The following is an 18,365-nucleotide window of genomic DNA, read 5'->3' on the forward strand; positions in this document are numbered from 1 at the left end:
TAGTATATTTATATTAGGGATAAGTACTTTTTTCGTCCCTAAGGTCTGGGGTCAAAATCAAAATCGTCCCCGACCTTTTTTCGTTATTAAAATCATCATCAACGTTTAAAAACGCTTTAAAATCATCATTTTTTAAATTCTTGGACCAAAATACCCTCTTCATCATAAAAAAAAAAAAGAAAACACGGGAGGGGCAGGGGAGAAGGGAAAAGGGAGAGGGGAAGGGGGAAGGGGAATATCCTCAATATCATAAAAAAAAAAAAAAGAAACACGGGAGGGGCAGGGGAGAAGAGAAAAGGGGAAGGGCCGAGGGGGTAAGGGAGAAGGAAAAAGGGAGAGGGGAAGGAGGGAGGGGAATACCCTCAATATCATAAAAAAAAAAAAAAAAAAAACACAGGAGGGGGCAGGGGAGAAGGGAAAAGGGAGAGGGGAAGGGGGAAGGGGGGAGGGGGACGGCGCCAGCGAAGGGGGAAAGGGGAAAGAACGCGGGGTGGGGGTGGGGGAAGGGGTGTGGGGGAGGAGGAGGAGGGGGAAGGGGAAAGAGGGGAGGGGGACGGCGGTGGCGAAGCTTGGAGCTGCCGTCGCCGTTGTCGTGGCCGTCGCCGTTGGGGATCGCGAGGGAGAGAGGAGACACGAGCCACTGCTGCCGCCTCGCCGCCTCGCTGCCTCCGCCTCGCCGGTTCGCCGCCTCCGCCTCGCCGGCTCGCCGCCTCATCTGCATCGCTTTCTGCTTCTGCATCTTGCTTCTGCTTTAATTTCTTGCTTCTGCTTTTTAGCTTTCTGTTTCTGCTTCTTGGTTTTGTGTTGTTTGGTGTTGTTGCTGTTGTGTTGGTTGGTGTTGGTGGTGGTATTTGTGTTGGTGTTGGTGGTGGTGGTGGTAGTAGTAGTGTGGGTGTTGGTGATGGTGGTGGTTGTGGTGGTAATGTTGGTGGCAGTGGAGGTGGTGGGGTGAGGAAGGTGAAGAGGAGAATGATGATTATGAAGGTATTTTGGTCCAAGAATTCGGAAAAGGATGATTTTAAAGCATTTTTGAACGTTGAGGATGATTTTAATAACGAAAAAAGGTCGGGGACGATTTTGATTTTGACCCCAGACTTTGGGGACGAAAAAAGTACTTATCCCTTTATATTATGTATAATAATAATAATAATTTTTGGTAAAAATAATTTGAAAATTTAGAAAAAGGATAGGTTGTTATTTCTAAAAGAGTAAGTATAATTAAAAAAGTTTTAAGATTTTAGCGACAATAGTAATAGCAACTAAAAGTGAATAATATTATAATTTTAGAATTATTTTTAGTGGTCATATAAATTGTCGGTAAAATGGATTTTGACAATAATAGTAATAGCCACTAAAAATAAATAACATTGCAATCTTAGAATTATTTTTTGTGGTCATATAAATTGCCAAAAAAATGACTGCTAAAAATTATATACTTTTTGCGGCCATTAAAAATGTCTTTATGGGTAAATATTATAATTATCGCTAAAACCTTTTAACGATAAAATATAAGATGGCTAATATTTAATTGCCAGTAAATATATTAACGACTATTTTTATTACTGTTAAAAGTAAAATAAATGACCGGTGAAAGTGAATTTTTTTTTTTTGGTAGTGTTATGAAAGAATTCTTATGCCGTGTTAGTTTGTAGGTACATGCATACATCATTCTTCTAAAGTAAAGTAATATCAACGAAAAAGTATAATATTAATATATTATATATATGACTTAAGATTATGCAATCCGGAATCTTTATATGAATGATAAAAAATGTAAAGCTGAATCATTATTGGCTAATTTAATAATTAGTTAGAGTGCAGCCTTATCCAATTACACCCAAGCAAAGATAATAATAATAATAAAAAAGGTAAAGTATATTTTTTGTTTTTGAAATTCGATAAAAATTTTAAAAATATTCCTAAATTTTATTTTATTTTAATTTTGTCTCAAAAAATTTTTATTTGCATCAAATATACATTTGACGGCTAATTTTTCAAAAATTTAAGACCAATTCAATAACAATTTTATAAGAACAACTCTCAACACAAGCAAATTAAGCATCATTTTCATACATTATTGTTATATTGGTCTTAAATTTTTTGAAAATTTAGCCGTCGAGGGTATATTTGATGCAAATCGAAAACTTTTGAAACAAAATTAAAACAAAATAAAACTTAAGGATATTTTTAAAACTTTTGCCAAACTTCAGGGACAAAAATTATATTTTACCCTAATAATAATAATAATAATAATAATAATAATAATAATAATAATAATAATAATAATAATAATAATAATAGGCGAAATACAGAAATTATTCATAAAAAATTTAAATGGCCGGCAAAATTACTAATATAATAAAACTCTAAACTTTAGAAAAATTGCTTAAGAAAGATCATTATAAGATTACTTATCTTTTGGATAATTTTATTAGACAAATCTAGTTTTTTAAGTTTATTTGACAAATTTTTATCTTTCAGACAAATTATTATTGTTAGTAATATATTTTTTTATTTGTGAATAGTTTTATACTTTTATAAACAATACTATATGAATCTTAGTTAAATATGGATAAACTCTCCGTCTGAGACACTCATGACTTATGTAAAATTGTATTATTTGCGCATGCACAGACGCACTTCACCTCATAGTCTCATCATACCATTTATTTTCTCATCTCACATGGGATGCAGGTGCAAAATAACAAAATTCTTGTGTCCAAGACATAAAAACTTAAATTTTCGTTTATGTAGTATTATCTAATTTTATACAAATGATACGACAATAATTTATACTCGTCTAATAAACTCAGATGTAAAAAGAGAATAAATCATAAAATTTTATATTATCTCTTAGTTTATTAGATTCAACTAGAAAACTAACAAGAGAAACGAAAAAGCAAAAAAGAAAAACATAAAATTTACTAAATAATGTTAATATTGAAAAAGAAAATTAGTGAGAGTTTTATTTCTAAATAAAAGCAATGAAGCAAAGGTGTAGTATAAAAAGGGGAAAAGCTCCCTTGAAAGAGTGGGCATTATTCAGAATACAACACGAAATGGTGGCTTGCCCGCAACCTTAACTAACCGGTAACTGACGTTGACGTACACGCGCCAGTTTCCTCATGTTCCAAGTTTCCTCTTCTTTTGGAATTTTCTATTGCGCCTCTTTTTTGCACATCCCTTCACTCTCACTCTCACACACACTTATCCAATTGTTCCTCCAACAAGGACAATGTAGAAAAATATCATGCTTATCGAAAAGTGCCATGGCATGTCATTCAATTCTCTAGGGGGTTCAATTCTATGTTTTTTGTTTTTTGTTTTCCACAAATAAGAGTTTAGATAAATTGAAAAATGGTACATACGAGAAGATAAAGCGTACTTTAGATATTAGAAAATAATTCAATAGATCCCAAAAATTGATTTTACGAGTCAAATTAAAATTGCCCTTGCCATACATAGCCATAGCGGTTTTGACTTGCCCAAATTTAGAGTGTACGATCGAGACTATTTTAAAATTTAATTATGTCATGTATATTAATCATCAAATTAATTATTAATATAAAATATATATTAAAAATAAATTAATACATATTTATGTACAAATATAAAGTAACTGATTTATTCACTGATTTTTTATATTTTCATAGTATTTTTATTTAAAATTTTTTGAATATATTTTTATATTCTTTATATTATTTTGTATATATTTTTTGTCTATTTACTCTAAGTTTATTCTCAATTATTTTATTAAAATCAATATATATTCTTAAATTTTTTTATGATATTTATTACTATGATTTAACATTTTTATAGTTTATTATAAAATATAGTAAAAAAATCAGGTGATATATTGAAATTTATTTGTAAATTGGTCAAATTTAAATTAAAATATCGTTCTGTTCTTAATTAAATCATAATATATGGTCATAAAGTAATATAACGTCATATATATATTTTAAACGCTTAAAAAAAACCTTTACAGACCACTTATAATACTTATATATATAGACCAAAATCAAACTCAAACCCTCATTAAATTTAAATTCGTTTCCTACCAATTATGTTAAATTTCCTTGTAGAAATTTCTATCTTCTATATTTTTTATGGGTAATGCTAGGTAGACAAAAAATACAGCCATAATTTGTCTTATTTAGCATTCATTAATTGTCACAATAATTAATAAATGCTAAATAAGGCAAGTTATGGCTGTTTTTGACTAATTTTCTTTAGTTACCAAATATTTCGGTTTCTATTTATATGAAAAAGTTTAGGGACCAATTACTTTTATTTTTAATTTTAAAATTTTAAAAGTTAGGATACAATAAATTAGTTTTTTTTTTTATTTTTTATCTTGTTTTTATAACAGTTAATTAGTTGCTGTTGACTTCACCCTTAGTTGGTTCCTGAGCGAAATTCGATTTATATATAAGTATCTCATCTGGAAAGTTGAAATAACAAAAACAAAAGAAATTCGGAATTCGTTATCCATGTTCTCCCAACACGTGCTAGTTCCTAAAGAAAACACACCTTCTATTTGGCTATTTCATGCTCAGCCATATGTATATATAGCACTAATTTAATTTTTACAACAGATCGCGCTCTGTTTTTTTTTTTTTTTTTTTTTTTATTGAAACAAAGCAATGTGTATATAGCTTCATTCAAACAACAAAGACTCGTAACCAATTACAGAAAGAAAGAAACATTTGAACTTCTCACCGCATAATAATAATAATAATAAATAATAAACCCACATGAAGATTATTATTATGATTGGTATGTTTGTGTGCCTGGTAGCACAGCTCTCTGTGAAGGTAGAATCAATAAGCAGAACAGATTTTCCAGATGGGTTTATTTTTGGAACTGCTTCTTCAGCTTTCCAGGTATGTATGTGTTTCATTCCACTATTATGCTTGTGAACCGTACTGCTCTTTTTTAGTGTCAATGTATGAAACAAAAGCTAAGAATTAAGGTGTTATAGTTTGAAGGAGCTGTAGATGAAGGAAACAAAGGAGATAGCATATGGGATACCTTCTCAAGAATTCCAGGTATACAGAATATATATACATGTATTTTGATCATAATAATGTCATACATACATTAATTATATGCTTATATGATTTCTGGGTTTCAAAGTTTTGATTATTATTATTATTATTATTATTATTATAGGAAGAATATTGGACTTCAGTAATGCAGACACGGCTGTGGATCAATATCACCGATTTCAGGTGAAACTTTGGAACATACATTTAGTTTAATTAATTTGTTGACTTCAGCTTTCACTTTATTCAGATTAATTACTTGCTCCTTCAATTAAATTGCATGTGGGCAATTATGCAAATATTCTTAAAGAAATTCTCGGGTTAGAATCATTATTAGAATGTGGTATGATAAACAATTCAGAGTGAGACCACCACCATACTAATAATATATATTACTTTTTTTTCTTAACGATTATAACGTTTCACCAAATTCGGGCTAGATGGAAAATCGAATGTGTATAGGTGACACATGCCATAATATTCTAACATACGTGTAGAGAGTTACAAAGGAGAGCCTTTCACACCTTTCACTATCATCATTCCCAATTTGGTGATATTCTTTATAATTTTCCTCTGTTATTTTCTCTTTGTGCAAGTAATATTGGCCTTCTTGAAAGAAACATTGGTATTATATTTTATAAAATGTAATATTAGTTGAATATCAAGAGAAATACATATGATTATAAATATTGAAACTTGATTTAGACTTTTAAATTATAAAAATTCAACTAAAAATTAAGTATAAGGAAGTGTAGAGTAACTATCCTCATTATTAAATTGTTATGCAGAAGTTACGTTATTGTTTTGATATTTGATACCAATCTTCTACTATAAACCATAATGATGATGTGAGTTCAATTTTGGCATGTATTTATTTTAAAGATATTTCATATAGTTTACTTATAATATCAACTGAAGCACTTGTAAAATTCTATATTAAACAGGATGATATTGACTTGATGAAGGATTTGGGAATGGACTCTTACAGATTTTCCATATCTTGGTCAAGAATTTTCCCAAGTAAGCAGAAGTATTATAATTTTTAAAAAAATATTTTTTAAATAAATTGAGCCTACCTTATTTAGTAACACAAGGCTTTGTTATTGTTGTTTTAAATAAATTTCTTAAATTTAATGCTAACTTAACATGTTAATAACTCAACAGATGGATCAGGGGAACCAAATGCAGAGGGAATAAAATATTATAACAGCTTCATTGATGCTTTGCTGAAGAAAGGTTAAACAAGAATTTCCACAGGAATTTTATCTTAAATACAGCCCAAAGGAAAAAAAAAATTAATTTAAATTTTAGCTCTTTTCTCAAATCAGGAATCCAGCCTTTTGTAACTCTATATCATTGGGATCTTCCACAGATGCTTGAAGATCAATATGAAGGATGGATTAGCACACAAGTAATGTAAGTTAATCCATTATTTAAGTTAAAACATTTTGTACATTACCATTTATCATATTTTATACGATATGATGCATCGATTCTTGGTAGATAATTGTGAGTTGACTTGGTATCGAAACAAACAGTGAGCTTTATAATGACCTCTATTTATGTCACAGAAAAGATTTTGAGCATTATGCCTATACCTGCTTCGAAGCTTTTGGTGACAGAGTTAAGCATTGGATTACTTTCAACGAACCGCATAATTTCGCACTCCATGGGTACGATTTAGGCATTCAAGCACCTGGAAGGTGTTCACTTTTGGGCCATCTTATATGTAAGAAGGGAAAATCATCAACTGAACCATACATTGTTGCTCACAACATTCTTCTATCTCATGCTGCTGCCTATCATTGTTACCAAATGCATTTTAAGGTTTCAACCATATCAACTTTGCAACTAAGAAACATTTCTTGAACATAGTAACATATCATTCATTCTTTATTCGATGGATGGGGTGCGTGCTCCGATTTAAGAAGAGTTCAAATCTTATCTAATATGCCAGTACGAAATTATGATGACTATTGAAATAACACTATTGTTGTATAACTAGCGGAGAAAAGAAAGAAATTCTTACATATTCTTCGAGCACATTTAATACACACTAAACGCTTGCTTTAGGAGCAACGGCAAACACTCAATTTCATTTAAGGTAGTTACAAGTTATATAAAAAGTTAAAGAATGAGTAGTTATGATTATTCTTAGAGTATACATTAAATGTGCTTCCGGAATATGCAAGAGAAAAAATCAATGAGGTATATGAAAATTCGAAAAATATTAATGATAAACTGATAATTGTTATCATTTGTGGATAATGTAGGAAAGACAAGGAGGTGAAGTAGGAATAGCATTAGATGCTGTTTGGTATGAACCAATAACTGATCTTGATGAAGACAAAGATGCAGCATCAAGAGCCATGGACTTTTCACTTGGATGGTAAGATTTCTTATACTGCATAATTTGATTATGATATAACGTTAACATCACTGTGATAATTAAGAACTCATCTTCCACACAATGTGTTACACCAATGTGAATTGAATCAGGTTCCTTGACCCACTTTTCTTTGGAAAATATCCTCAAACAATGCAAGAACTTGTAGCTGAGAGATTACCAGAGATTTCTGATGCAGACTCAAACTTTCTTGTGGGATCCTTAGATTTTATTGGCATAAATCACTATACATCGATATATACTCGTAATGACAGGACCAGGATTCATAAATTCATAATGCAAGATGCTTCATCTGATGCAGCTGTCATTACAACTGGTAAGCTGTTAATGCAGGTTAAATTTACAGCAAACTATCATTTTTATCTGTCGAAAGATTATTTCGTGATAAAGTAGATGCTCAATGATTGATAATTACAACCTGGTATCAGAAGGCTGTAATGCTCAATGCAAAAACATCTTCTAAAGCGAGGAGAATTGTAAAGTGGCAATGTAAGGGGCTAATCACCATTGAATTTTTAATTTCTGTCGTGTGTGATTCCGTTATCTTAATTCAAGGGTGATTAGGTTCTCACTTTTTAGCTTATCAACTTTCTCACTTTAGAGGAGCTTGATCCTGCTTCTGTATAGTATTGAATAAACTTTTATTAACCCTCCAAAGAGTTATTCACGAACAGAGCATTCATCAAATTCGGGTAGGTTAAATATGCAGAACCAATTACTCGGTACCATTGTGTAATTATCAGTACGAGGAGTCGCGACAAAGTTGTGAATGAACTAATCAAGTGTCAAAATAGTTGTTTACTCTTATTAACCTCTTTACTCCTTTCTTTGCATATAACAAACATTAATATATGTTGAATCTAAATTTCTGATATTTCTTCTTGTCAATTGCATAGCATACCGCAAAGGAGCTATAATTGGAGAAAGGGTATGCTCAAAAGAAAAATTCAAGGTTATAATTTACATCTACACTTCTTGGTTTATGCTTAAATTAACCAAAGTCTTGCATGTTTTTTCAGGCAGCATCAAGTTGGCTGCACATTGTGCCATGGGGCATCCGAAAGATAGTAAATTATGTGAATAGAAAATATGGTAACACACCTATAATTATAACAGAAAATGGTGAGTAATCATTTGGTTTTGGAAGCCTATTATGAATCATACATACTTGACATTTCTTCACATTTATTATATATATTTTTTTTCTTTTTTTTTTTCATGGCAGGAATGGATGACTCTAACATTATACCCTTTACGACCTTAGATAAGGCCTTAAATGATGAAAAGAGGATAAATTATCACCGGGACTATCTCTCTAATTTATCTGCAGCTATAAGGTATCAGTCCATGTGATTTAAACCCTGCCAAGATTTTAAATTGGGGTCATGGTCACTGTCGCAGTCATATCAGGTTGCAATTGCGGTGTCATTCTAGTTCACATAATTTGGCTGACGTAATGACTAGTTTGGTCCCTAAAATTCTCAGCACTCATCAAATCAGTTTTTGATTTTTGGAAATGACCAAATTAATCTCTGAATTTATAAATTATGAATCTTCTTCGTCCTTAATTCAACTACCATTAACACAGTGCTGATATAGAACGTTAAAATATTAGTTCAATTAACTAATTTGGGATATATATTTGATTATATTGACGTCATAGCCATATCATCGTTGTGATGTCATGCTAACACTTTAACGCTCCATGTTAATAATAGTTGAATTAAAGACGAAGGTGATTCACTATTTGTAAATTCAAAGACTAATTTGGTCATTTTCTAAAGTCAAAGATTGTTTTGATAAACGTTAATTTCAAAGATCAAATTGGACATTATCTCTAATTTGATCATAGCATTACTGCATCAGGGAAACACTGCAATCTTAACAACTATGATAGCATCCATCCATGATAGAACCCTGATCTTGCATTCTAGGACATTTTAACACTGATTTTGCTAGCTTACTAGATGTATGTCAATCATGATGTTACATGAATTCAACGCAGGGAAGATGGCTGCAATGTTAAAGGTTACTTTGTGTGGTCGTTGCTTGACAATTGGGAATGGAATTCGGGCTACACTGTCCGGTTTGGACTTTACTACGTGGATTACAAGAATAACCTTACTAGGATACCGAAAGCTTCGGTGACATGGTTCAAAAACATGCTCAGATTAGAACGAGAAATGACAAGTCAAAGTTAATATATTGTTATTTCTGTCACTGCAAACCGCTCCTTGAATATTTATTATATTTATTATGTATTACTAATTTTACAATTAAAATTAAAATAGGTCATATGTCATTTTTTTATTGTAATTAAAATCAAATATTTTTTTTAAAATTAAAGAATTCTCTCCTTCTTTTTCTTCCGTTCTCTATCTCTCTTATTTTTTCACTCACTTTATCTTTTTTATATATCATTATCAATAACTAATTATAAATTTAGCAATCAAAATATATTAACATAACATTCTTTAATTGCATTAAAATTAAAATTAAAATTAAAATATTAAAATTAAAATATAGCTATATTATATATTATATTTATATATTATTAACTTATTTAACAACTAAAATATGTCACGTAACACTCTCTTATTAAAATTTAGCGAAAATATTTTTCTCCAAAATTAGTAAACCTCGTTATTACATTTTCTTTTCTATTATCTTGTTTTTCTATTTCTCTCTATCCTTTCCACTTTATATATAATTTATAATTTATATTTTATATTAGTAATTTGACAAATTAAAATGTGTTACCAAATATTTTTTATTATAATTAAAATAAATTTTTCTTAGCTCCAAAATTAACGAACTCCCTTTCTCATTCTTTTTCTTTATCTTTTTCTCTCTTTTCTTTCATTCTCTATTTTTCTCTACCTTTCTATTCTACAAAAACTAAAATTAATAACATAACATAATTTAAATAAAACATATTATTATATGCATATTTTTTATTTAGTTTTAAATTTTTATTACTTATCTTTCTAATGTATATTTTTACTTCTTCTCTTTCAAATTTTTATTGCATATAATTTAAAGAAAATATTAATGTTGTGATTAAAAGTTAGAATCAAGATTCAATTGTTTTTTTTTTAAAATAAATAAAATTGAGTTAATTTTATAACTATTAATATAAATTTGTTTATGCTAATATCTAATTATATTTTTATATATTAAAGAAAAAAATACTATTTTTAGATAACAAGTATAAAATTAATTATTTCTATTTGTGTAACAGACTTAACACCTAATCAAATATAAAAGTATACACGTTAAATTCTTTCAAATTTTAGACAACAAATGTTAAAATCAATTATTAGTAAAAAATAAAACTCTTTCATATAAAAATAATAACTAAAAAACTTAATATTTAATTTTTTTTATCCACAAGAACTCTGATCTTCTTAGCAGACGAGGACCTTTGTCTCTTACGACCTTTTGTCTCTTGCGACCTTCTTTTGTACCATAATCCATAATGTCAGGACCGATGTAGTCTTAAAAATTTTATATTTCCATAATATTATTACGAATAAAAATACTAGTATATTTCTAATTTAAATCCGCAAAAAGTGAAAATTCGTAATGATCCCTGGAGAAAGGGTATCTGCCTTAAATACGTTTCTAATTGTCTTAATTATACGGTGGCTATTTAAAAAAATGGCATGTAATTGTCACATTGCATCTTATTAGAGTGAAAAAGGAAATGAATGACGAAGAAAATGATTCTCATGATTTCATCCCTTTCCATTACAACTTCTAACACTGCTATCATAGCTAACTAGTTGAAGTATTGTAACAGACTTCGGAATTAAGTGCCAGCTCATACCAACCATAACTTCACTAACGACTCAATCTCACAAAAGAGAATTTAGCTTTCTTAGAGTATTAGCTGTGTTAGTTAATTAGTTCCTATATTTGTGTTATGTTAGTTAGAGATTCGTTCATCTGTTGTCAAATCGCTTATTTTTAGGATACTACATGGGGACACAAACATTAGTTCATCTGTTGTTACTGTGATATCCGCTATAGCTAAAAATGAAAAAAAAAAATAAATAAATAAATAACAAATAAAGAATAACAATAATACTAAATAATTTAAAAAAAATAAGTGCGAAATTACTCAAAAACTAAGACGTTTAACCCAAAAGTCTAAAGCTAGTAGCCTTGCCTCCAAAAGTTTAAAAGCTGATTTACGTGAACTTTGTAGCCAACCACTTAAGTGTGTTAAGTGTTATACTTCATATATATAGATAGCTCGACAAATTGCAGTGTTCTCCATAGATGGGAGATTTAGTTTAGGATCTCCTCACCAATACCACCATTATAGCCAGCACTGCCAATCCCATGAAAGTTCCTCCCATGATTTTATTGGTATCCATGAAACTTTGTTCATCATTTCCATCAGCATCGCCATGCGTTTTCTCTTTCTCAGCTGTTGGGAAAATGTTCTGCAGGAAATTTGATACACTGCTTACCATTTCAGTCACCGTCAGCTTAAAATTCTCCAGAATGCTCATGAAATCGAAAGAACCATTCCCCAAATCAGACTCTGCCGACAGTTTCTCATTCTCTGCAGTTTCCTTTGCCTCAGAACCAGCAACTGCGGCACAATTTTCTAGGTTTTCAGGAGTTGCCTCTGTTTCAGAAATAGCCACTATAGCACAATTTCAATAAATTAAAATACAATATAAAAGATGAGAAAATTAATGGAGAGATAGGGAGATTTATCTACCTTCCTGGTGTAACTTAAAGAAATCAGTTACAGCAGGATTTTGCATAACCGCATCCCATACATTTGGGTCACAAGCAATGGAAGCCACCACAGTCTAGTTGAAACCAACAATGCAAACTCTATCAATTCATAATTCAAAATTTGTGTTGTATCAAAACGGATATGACAACATCAGCACATAACCACGGCAATTACCTGTGCCTGAGAGCTTGTACTAAGCAGTTTAAAAGCCTGAAGGGCATGCTTAGGGACCAATGGACTTGAGATGGCCTCGACAATTTTGCACTCTGTCTCAACTTGAGTAGGAGACAGAACAGAGACTTCACTACCATGAGAGGAACCCTCTGAATGGGAAGAATCAGGAGAAAGGTATACTCTGGAAAGTCACAGATGAGCATTTAAATAAATAATAATCCATAACATATTGTTAGTATTTTCTTCACAACATGAATTACAGTTCAAAGTAGAAATGACGTAACCCTTTTACCCTACCATTTACAACATGGATCACATATTGCTAGTATTTTCTTCACAACATGAATCAACATGGATCACCTATTGTTAGTATTTTCTTTAATACTACAAGTGACAGACATTGGCTTATGGTGGGTTTCAATAACGCTACGCATCACCTTTTTATTTTTTTTCATAAAAGCCTTTGAGTTGTGAAATGTTATTTTAAACTTCTTCGGGTCAAACTGATGTACAACTCATGACTTCCCAAAAAGCTATTCCTAAAGCCTTTTGGAAATTTGAAAGATTTAGCTTCTCAAAACGGTCTTCTACACATCATTTTGAGAACAAGCAGTACAAAATAAAATAAAATAGTTTTGGAATAAGAATGCAAACACTACTTGTTAAGCTACTTCCATACAACATTATGTACAAAGCTATATATGGGCCTAATTAAGCTGTTTGCTCAAACAAGATTTAAGTCAATTCTATGGTTGACCAAAAGCAATACCATCTGTACATTGTCCAATTTTTGGAGACACCAACTATAGGAAACAAGGATAAATTATCAAATATGTTAAAAGAGAGGGATCGTGGGATGGACATTCTTCAGATTGAATAGGCCAAATATTATATTCTAAGAGAGTTAAGGAGAGGGATCATGGAGATGGATATTCTTTAGAGTGAACCAGTCCAATGTTCAACATAAAAATGTCTGGTATCCTCCATAAACTATGCAGCATGGGTATGGGATGAGGTATCAAAGTTTTTCAGAAAATTGGGTGCCAATACAGGATAAAATATTACATAAAGATATCAAATTATAAATTAAAAAGTAATGATATCAGAAATAAATGTAAATTTCAAAAATATCAGATGAGACTTTCATTTGAATGAGTATAACGATAATTTGTTTTCCTACAAGAAAATCAAATAGCTTGCATGATTTAATATTTTACAAAAAACCAATTTGTACTTATTTATAATAATACTTGATCAACAGTCCCCATGATCATGAATGCCAAGAAGTATCCAGGCAAGATGGCAATTCAGGAGTACCCATAGTTCATGGTTCAAAGACCTATAAAAATGTTCAAACACAGAATCAAGAGACCTAATATTCCTAATGTGTAATGACAAATTATCAAGCTCAAACAGTTTTGTAGAAAAAGAATCATAATGATCAGCATGGTTTTGTAACAGAGACTTTCACCTCTCTCCATAAAGAAACCAGTATGCACTGGAAATCATAATGTTCACAAGAAACTTAATCAAATCTGAAGCCAATCATTGACCAAGCAAGAATTCAGTTCTGTAGGCTAGCTAGAAATCTTGAACTGGCATAGAAGAAATCATTCTTATTGAGTCAGTGGAATCACAATTTTGTTAACACCGTCTCCTTTGACTATACTGATGAGCATGCTACCTTAAACAACTATAACTTGCCTACATAAACTAAAAGTTCACTAAAAGCAGATCCCCCTTTCTAAAATGATATAAAACTGCTTATCAGATTGCCACAAACAAAAAATTCCCTTTATATGCATCTGGAATTCCGGCATAACAAAACTCAGCAGACTGGATATTGAAACAACTAATATTTCAAAAATGATTGACGCTTCCATACAGAAACCAGCTCCTTAATGTACCTGTGAGTTTTAATTTAGACACAAAAGGAAAGTAGTTTGAAGAGTAGCTGCGAGTCTATTTTACTCTTACAAGAGTCCTCCTTTTCCCTCCCTTAACCTATAGTGAAAACTACTCCTTATAAATTCCAACGCCTTGATTTCAAATATATTAACTAGAAAGCCAACATGTTCTAAGCAATTCAATCATTACTCAGATTAAATTACAATTATATGGTATGTGATTGGCAGGTAAATGAGACTATGAGAACCAATGTAACTATGATTTCATCCCTCTTTTGGTGTTTCATTCACCATCAGTTTGAAACCCTTTCATTGTTCAATAACAATAGAGCAGACAGAAACACCGTAAAAATTGAACTTATTTAGAAAGGAAATAAAACAACCCTAGAATTTCAAACTAGAATAGAAAAATCACACAATTCCGTAATCAACACACTAAATTCTAAATCACAAGCATGCAAAAACTACATCATGTATAATTTTCACCTAATTCTCATCAAAAAAGATGTGAGCGAGGGAGAGAGAGAGTATTTATACTTATCAATAGCTTCCTTCAATTCGGTGGTGGCTTCCTTCGCTTCCTCAAACGTAGGGACACCCTGGAACACCACCCGCGGCATGGGTTCCCCGGCGACCATAACCAATTCGCCTTCATCGGCGAACTCCCAATCGTCTAACTCCCACGACGCCGCCGTGTGCAGCGGCGCAACCTCGGCAGACTTGGCTTCCTGAGATAACTTGGCGGTAGATGCCGGCACGGACGCGTTCCGCACAGACCGGTCGGTCGGAAGGGACGCTGGAGAACCCCTGTAGGCAGTCCGACCGAAGCCGATTCCTGCAATTTTGGCCGCCGTTCGCATAGCTCCTCCGCCACCCATGGTGAGATCACACCAGAAGAAAATAGCAAATAGGGATTTTACGAGAAAGTGGTGCGCTGAGTTCCACTTCAGTTTTAAATAGAGAGATGTTAGCTTCGCTGAGTGGATAACGAATAATCCGTGTGTGACACGTATGAGGCCCTAAAACGTCTCAGTGGCACACTTAACAGACTAAGGGCCGTTTGGATAGGTACATAAGGCTGCGTTTGGTTTTAAGGACAGAATAAGACACGATAGAATAATATGGACAAAGATATAAAATTTTGTGTTTTTATATTTTGTTTGATGATAAACTAGAACAAATTATAAAAATTCAATTTATTCTCATTTTTTTTATTAAAAAATTTTGAGATGAAAAATATAACAATAAAAAATATAATTATGAAAAATTAACAAGAATAATGAAAGAAAAAATAAAAAATAAGTTGTGTCCCTTGTTAGTGTCTCTGTGTCTTTCCTATCAGGATGGAAACAAAATACACTAATTCAGTGTCTCTGGATACATTATCTCTGTCCATGTCCCATCTGCCAAACACAATTTTGTGTCTCAGTGTCCCTGTCTCAGTGTCCTATCTCTGTAAACAAACGCAGTCTAAGTGACTTTTTTTTTTTTACTTTTAACTTATGAAAATGTGTAGTATTAATGTCTGGTACAATTTTCAAAACAAAATTGTAACTTTCTAAAAAATATTTTGGGGCTTAAGGAGAAATTTAAAAAAATGACTTCTTTCATAATAAAAAGTTTTTTATTACTTTTCTCTTAAAATAAGTATTTTTAGAACTAAAAAAACAAACAGAAAATAACTTATTTATAAGCTACTTTTAATATAAGCATTTATTGTTTAAACTATTTCTTCAAAAGTAACTTAATTAAGTTGTTTACCCAAATTGGACCTAAAAACAACCATAAGTGATTAGAAAAAAAAACATGTTGTAGAATAAATAAATGAAGAAGAGAAAATAAATATAAAATAAAAAATATATAAATAAAAAATTGTATTATTAATATTCATTAATATTATTATCTCAATGTAATAAAGATAATTTATATATATTATATATATTGCAGTATAAGAGAAAAAGAAATAAGAGGTCACGAATTTGAGTTTTTCTATCTTTGGTAAAAAAAAAATAAGAGAAAAAAATAGAGAAATGTTTTTGTATTTATATATTGTTTTGTGTTAAGTCACCAAAAAAATATTGTTCTGTGTTTTTATCTCAGAATTTATTCCTCTATTTATATACCTACAAGTAGGGGTGGAAAAAGGTCAGGCGGTCTGCTAGGGGCTTACAATCTGGCCTGTGTTTGTCCTGACCTGGCCTGTTATAAAATAGGCACAGGCTCAGGTTGTTATAAAAGCCTTATTATGTTAATAGGTCAGGCCCAGGCTCAATAATTAGCTTGGCCTCGTCTGTCAAGCCTGTCTGGGATTTTTAATATATAATTATATATATAAATAATTTTTTTATTATTAACAAAATAATGAGATATTTTAAATTTATTATATTTAATTATAAATAATTTTGTATATTTTAAATACTTTAAAGTTTAAAAATTCTTATAAATATTAAATATGACATTTTATATATAAATATGTTTATTAAAAAATATTTTTTTAAATAATATTTTTATTTTTGTAAAAAATAAAATTAGCAGGCCTTTTAACAGGCTTCAGTCTAAGCCAGGCTGAATAACAGGTCAGGCTTAATACTTTGAAAAAAGCCTATAGCAGGCTGGAGGCTAGACTCAGGCCAATCAACTACATAACAGGCCAGGTCTGTTAAGAGCAAAGTCTGGCCTGTTTCCACCCCTACCTACAAGGTCATTCCTTTCAAATTTCATTAAATATAATTTCTCTTCAAAACCTGAGTTCCTATCTTTGGAAAAATTGAACCGCACATTTCTTGAAGAAAATCACGGGCTATTAAATAGGTATCCACAACACTCCTCTTGGATGTCCATTCAAAATTATGCCTCGTTAAAATTGTTAAAAAAATCTAATGAAAAAAAATTGGAGTGAAGGAATAAGAGTACAATATTCTTTGTGATGGGACTATCCCATTAAAAACTTTGTCAAGAAAAATCCAAAAAATAAAAAAATTTTATCAAAGAAAAAAGAGTAATGTCTCCCCTTCTTGCTGATATTATTTTATATCTTGAAATCGACGCATCCCAATCTGATATACCAATCTTTCAAAGGAGAATTTTGGAAGTGACTTCGTAAATAAATCTGTCAGATTATCGCTTGAGCGTATCTATTGGACATCAATTGTTCCTTGATTTTGAAGATCATGAGTGAGGAAGAATTTTGGAGAAATATGCTTTGTTGTATCACCTATGATGTATCCATTCTTAAGTTGAGCAATGCAAGCTGTATTATCTTCAAACAGGACAGTTGGAGCTATCTTATGATCAATTAGTCCACATGATGACAGAATATATCGGATCAAACTCCTAAGCCAAAAACACTCACGACTTGCTTCATGTATCACTAGTATTTCAACATTATCAGAGGAGGTTGCTGCTAACGTCTGTTTCATGGACCTCCATGATATAGCTGTACCACTATATGTGAATAGGTATCCAGTTTGAGATCTTCATTTGTGTGGATCAAATAAGTATCCAACATCTGTATAGCCAACTAATTGTGACTTAGATTCATATGGATAAAACAAACCCATATCAACTGTTCCTTGAAAATATTGAAAATTTTGTTTGATTCCATTCCAATGTCTTCTGGTTGGAGAGGAACTATACCTTGGTAGTAAATTCACCGCGAATGATATGTCAAGTTGTATATTAATAGCAAGATACATTAATGCTCTAATTGCACTAAGATATGGTACTTCAGGACCAAGGATATCTTCATTTTCTTCTTTAGGATGAATTGGTCCTTTTCCACATCCAAAGACCTTACTATCATTGAGATACTTAATGGATATGATTTATCCATATAAAATCTCCTCAAGATTTTCCTGTGTAAGTTGTTTGATGAATAAAGATTCTATTTTTTTGTATGCTCGATCTGCAGGTCGAGACAAAATTTAGTCTTTTCGAATTTTTCATCTCAAACTCTTCTTTTAGAGCTTTTATAATTGTTGGAATCTCTTCGGGGGTTCCAATGATATTTAAATCATTAACGTACACGGCAATTATAATGAATGCAGATGCAAATTTCTTTATGAAAATACATG

At 31.2% G+C, this 18,365-nt stretch overlaps 2 protein-coding genes across 5 annotated transcripts; one reads left to right on the plus strand and one right to left on the minus strand.

The window, feature by feature from the left end:
- Positions 1-4,617: 4,617 nt before the first annotated feature.
- On the plus strand, positions 4,618-9,804 carry LOC112737841 (putative beta-glucosidase 41). Of its 2 annotated transcripts, none has more exons than XM_029291508.2 (13): positions 4,618-4,886; positions 4,985-5,051; positions 5,176-5,234; positions 5,993-6,068; positions 6,213-6,284; positions 6,377-6,464; positions 6,620-6,875; positions 7,322-7,437; positions 7,548-7,771; positions 8,352-8,407; positions 8,475-8,577; positions 8,681-8,792; positions 9,461-9,804. In XM_029291508.2, exons 1-13 carry the CDS (start codon positions 4,758-4,760, stop codon positions 9,654-9,656), a joined length of 1,554 nt encoding a protein of 517 aa, XP_029147341.1. In that variant the 5' UTR covers positions 4,618-4,757; the 3' UTR covers positions 9,657-9,804. The 2 variants fall into 2 exon arrangements, with proteins under 2 accessions (XP_029147341.1, XP_025643756.1); XM_025787971.3 differs by having other exon boundaries at positions 4,619-4,886; positions 8,352-8,383.
- Positions 9,805-11,533: 1,729 nt separating this feature from the next.
- LOC112737842 (uncharacterized) lies at positions 11,534-15,350 on the minus strand. 3 transcript variants are annotated; one of them, XM_025787973.2, is made up of 4 exons: positions 14,830-15,350; positions 12,386-12,566; positions 12,191-12,284; positions 11,534-12,094 (listed from the first exon to the last, which is right to left on the minus strand). In XM_025787973.2, the coding sequence occupies exons 1-4, from the start codon at positions 15,168-15,170 to the stop codon at positions 11,754-11,756; spliced, it is 957 nt and encodes a 318-aa protein (XP_025643758.1). In that variant the 5' UTR covers positions 15,171-15,350; the 3' UTR covers positions 11,534-11,753. The 3 variants fall into 3 exon arrangements, with proteins under 3 accessions (XP_025643758.1, XP_025643759.1, XP_025643757.1); XM_025787974.2 differs by having other exon boundaries at positions 11,534-12,058; positions 14,830-15,331; XM_025787972.2 differs by having other exon boundaries at positions 11,534-12,112; positions 14,830-15,331.
- Positions 15,351-18,365: the final 3,015 nt, after the last annotated feature.

The sequence above is a fragment of the Arachis hypogaea genome, chromosome 13 (genome assembly GCF_003086295.3).
Source record: "Arachis hypogaea cultivar Tifrunner chromosome 13, arahy.Tifrunner.gnm2.J5K5, whole genome shotgun sequence".
NCBI classification, from domain to species: Eukaryota; Viridiplantae; Streptophyta; class Magnoliopsida; order Fabales; family Fabaceae; genus Arachis; species Arachis hypogaea.

Coding starts and splice junctions, on each gene's coding strand:
- LOC112737841 (XM_029291508.2), top strand. CDS start 4,758: ATGAAGATTATTATTATGATTGGTATGTTTGTGTGCCTGGTAGCACAG. Junction 6,069..6,212: donor TTGGTCAAGAATTTTCCCAA/GTAAGCAGAAGT, acceptor ATAACTCAACAG/ATGGATCAGGGGAACCAAAT. Junction 8,793..9,460: donor AATTTATCTGCAGCTATAAG/GTATCAGTCCAT, acceptor AATTCAACGCAG/GGAAGATGGCTGCAATGTTA.
- LOC112737842 (XM_025787972.2), bottom strand. CDS start 15,170: ATGGGTGGCGGAGGAGCTATGCGAACGGCGGCCAAAATTGCAGGAATC. Junction 12,567..14,829: donor TTGAAGGAAGCTATTGATAA/GTATAAATACTC, acceptor GTGACTTTCCAG/AGTATACCTTTCTCCTGATT. Junction 12,285..12,385: donor GTACAAGCTCTCAGGCACAG/GTAATTGCCGTG, acceptor GGTTTCAACTAG/ACTGTGGTGGCTTCCATTGC.